This window comes from Sceloporus occidentalis, unplaced genomic scaffold (genome assembly GCF_023333645.1).
Source record: "Sceloporus occidentalis isolate IW3139 unplaced genomic scaffold, rSceOcc1.0.p SCAF_1, whole genome shotgun sequence".
Lineage (NCBI taxonomy): Eukaryota > Metazoa > Chordata > Lepidosauria > Squamata > Phrynosomatidae > Sceloporus > Sceloporus occidentalis.
The window spans coordinates 152,414,517-152,417,827 of record NW_028316981.1 but is presented as its reverse complement, the minus strand read 5'-3'; the positions used below and the strand labels follow the sequence as shown (position 1 = coordinate 152,417,827).

The 3,311-nt window shown below is 43.8% G+C and overlaps 1 protein-coding gene across 2 annotated transcripts in view; it reads right to left on the bottom strand.

Moving 5' to 3' along the window:
* Positions 1 to 1,327: 1,327 nt before the first annotated feature.
* The window catches only part of KCNH3 (potassium voltage-gated channel subfamily H member 3), a 70,055-nt gene continuing 68,071 nt past the window's right edge, over positions 1,328 to 3,311 (bottom strand). For both annotated transcript variants that reach the window (XM_089477652.1, XM_089477661.1), the window contains exon 15: positions 1,328 to 2,441. In XM_089477652.1, the coding sequence (XP_089333778.1) occupies positions 1,848 to 2,441 (594 nt within the window). In that variant the 3' untranslated portion in view covers positions 1,328 to 1,847. The remainder of the gene's footprint in view (positions 2,442 to 3,311) is intronic.

The following is a 3,311-nucleotide window of genomic DNA, read 5'->3' as shown; positions in this document are numbered from 1 at the left end:
TCCTGTTTTGTTGGTGCCTTCTTACTCTACAGCTCTTTGTCCAAATACAAGGTGATTAAAAAATGATGCAAAACCAAGTAAAAACAACTTTATTTTTATATATTTTAGTGGTGGAGGTGAAATCCTATCCTTTTAATTTGAAGTAAAGATTGAAGTACAGCAGTGTATATTCTTCTCTGCTGCAAATAGTTTAACTTACCTTATCTGTCTAGAATTCTTGAGGTGCTTAGTTCTGAGGAGGAGATAGTAAAAGGAGGACTTGTCCAAATATGTTTGGACCTGTAATGATCTGAATAGCAGAATCTATGTATGTTATAATTGCTGATCTGTGTTTGGTTAGTGTCTATTTTAAAACCAGTAGAGTCATACCAAACCTAATATGCTTCAGCAATATCACCATCTTTTTACCATCTAGCTATTGTGCCTATAATAGGTCAGTATTGAGCACCAGCTACTTAACTATGTATTTAACATAGTAATTTAGCTAAGTAGCATCTTCTGGCCCAATTCCTCAATTTTGCCTTGCTGGGCAACAGCTGCTGTGAGCAACAGGGATCTGTTCTGTCAATGCGAATGATGTTTCTGCTCCACTCCTGCAAGTGATCTCCAGAATAATCAGAACAAGATTCCTGTAGTAATTCTTCCTCCCCTGAGAGATCACTTACAGGAGAAGGGTAGAAATGTCAGTCTGCTGCAGCCTGATCAATAGGAGGACAGAGACCCCCCTCCCCCAGTTGTTCAAAGTGGCTGCTATCTAGTATGGCAGGACTGTGCAACTTTTATGATCCCTATGTATTTCCTACACTATTGAATACATAGTAATTATGAATACAAATCAGTTATGAATGTGTAACTCTGGGTTATGCATTCATAATCATGATCATGAATTCTAGCCACAATTTTTAATGTGGTCAGTGTAGTCCTATAGCCAGAGTAGGGTTTGCTCATGAGGAGAAATCTCTATTTCTACTCCGTTACAAAGCTTGATTGCTGACTCTTGTCACTGCCCTGTCTTCCCAACAATTACACAAATGAAGATTGCTTTACCTTGCATAACTTCCAAACATGGAATTAAGGTTTTTGCTAGGTGTAGTTGGGAGTATGTGGTTGTGAGGTTATTTTTCTGGCAGTGGCATAAGAGGAGTTGCATGTTGTGAGGGAGTATTATCCAAGAGGAAGGAATATACAAACCCACCTTCACTTTACTTTTTTTGGCTTGGAGATTGTCTCTCTTGACTTTCCTCCATATTAGAAACATTAACCCATCCACCCGCAACGGTGACATATTTGGAAACCAAAATGTCAGTGACCAAAATGTACCTTTTATTTTAGATTTAAAAAAGATAACCATCTGCATAGACCCAGCATCAAAAGGGGCCCGAAAGATTGTCATACCCTCCCACCAGACAACTGCATGCACAATGGGATTCCCAATCTTACACTAAAGCCCCAGCTGATAACAGTTTGCCTGAAGGAAGTGAAACATGGTGTGTATTTTGCATATTTCAACCATCTGAGTTTGGTATTGTTTCCATTTCCCAAGCCACAATCCAGCTAGAATGGGTCTAGCTTTTAGCAAAAAGTACTGTTGTAGCAGGTCCAGTTTGCTTGTTTCAGCCAAGAAAGTCTAAGATTGCCTTTTAGTCCTTTCCTTCTGTCCTTATTGTGAGAATTGCTGCAGCTCTTTTGAAACACTATGTACTTTCTAGCTCCTCACTACTCAGGTGTTGTCTGTACCCCAGAATGTGGTAGCACCCCATACTGCAAGACATAGTACCAGATCAGAATATTCTTTCCAGATCAGAATATTCCCAAGATTGAGCTTTATGTAGACAGGAAAAAACAGTTCATATGTCTGTCCCTTCCACCTCTGGCCAGCAGTGGGCACTATCTGTAGCCTCCTCATCCCCAGCGCCAATCAGCACCATCTCAAGGCTTGAGGAATCACAGGCTTCAGTCCTAGAAGATTTGGTTTCTGGCAGGCCTGTGTGGGAGGAAGTGTGGGGAAGAGGGCTCTCTCTTTGGCTCTGGCTTGGTGGCTGTGTATTGCTCCCTTGGTTCTTGGATCCATGACCAGCTGATGAAATGTCAACCACAGCCCCTGAGTCTTTTCCTGGCCCCAGTGTCCAAAACGTTCCAGGCCACGGTGAGCTCTGCCCGGCTGGTGGTGACCACATCCACTGTACCCGGCTACAAGCACCATTAGGACAAGGTGCTGGAGGTGCACTGTGTGAACAGAAGGCTGGCAAGAGTTCTGTGTCTACTCGGAGTGGGCTCAGCAGAGGAGTTGCAGGGGCATCCGTGTGGGGCATGGGCCCATAGGACAGAGGATCTGCGTGGGGCTGAGTTGGTGTCTGGGAGAAAAGGAAGAGCTGGACTGCCTGGCGCAAAGAGTGCAAGCCTTCACGCATTTGTTGCACCTGCCTGGAAAGCTCAGCAACCTGAGGAAGGACATGGGGGGTAGGTGAGTAGTGTTGGCCAAATTCCTCATTCCTCCCTCCCCCATACCCAGCCTTGCTAACCAAATGACATTTTTGCCTTGTGTATGCATTTTCTCTCTTGGGGATCCTGACAAGCTTGACACAGGCTGCAAATTTACAGACCCAATGTCAGGGAGGGGGAGAGAACAGAGGAAATAAGTAGATTGGGCTTCTGTCATCACTTAGGGAAACCATATGCTTTTGCCCTTGAATGGGTCAACCTGCCTTATACGCCTGCAGATTTCAGGCTGATTACTTATTTTAAATAAAAACTTTGCCTTAGCCAGAAAGATAGTTAGAAGGGTATAGAAACAGCTCTTTTCAACAATCACACTCATTTGTTGTATGGCCGAATAGAACAGAAACTTGCTGAGATGAGACCAGAGGACCTCGGTGTAGTCCTGTTTCTCCACAGTGACCTACCACAAACATCCTTGGAAAGCAGGGCATGAGGGGTAATAGCTCTCTGCCACTGTTTTCACTATGCCAACTGACATCAAGGGGCATGCTGGCCACCTGGAATGTAAGGACAACTGCTGAGTGATTTAGCACACTTGAGACCAATTTGTGCATTCAGCAGAATTAAGGGCTAAATATTTTTTTTAGAAGACTTTAACAATTTAGGCAGTAAATGGGAGCTTATCTATTAAGAGTGGTCTACCATGACTGGAGGAGAGGTCTAGCCCAGCCTTCTCCCAGATATGTTCACTTTCTAGCCACAGGATCCCCCTTTTGCCTGAGAGCATTTAATTTAACCGTATGTTCTTCACTTGCAGGCTGGAGGTGGCAGAGCTCACTTAGTGCTGCAAATATTTTAACTGATTCTTGGAC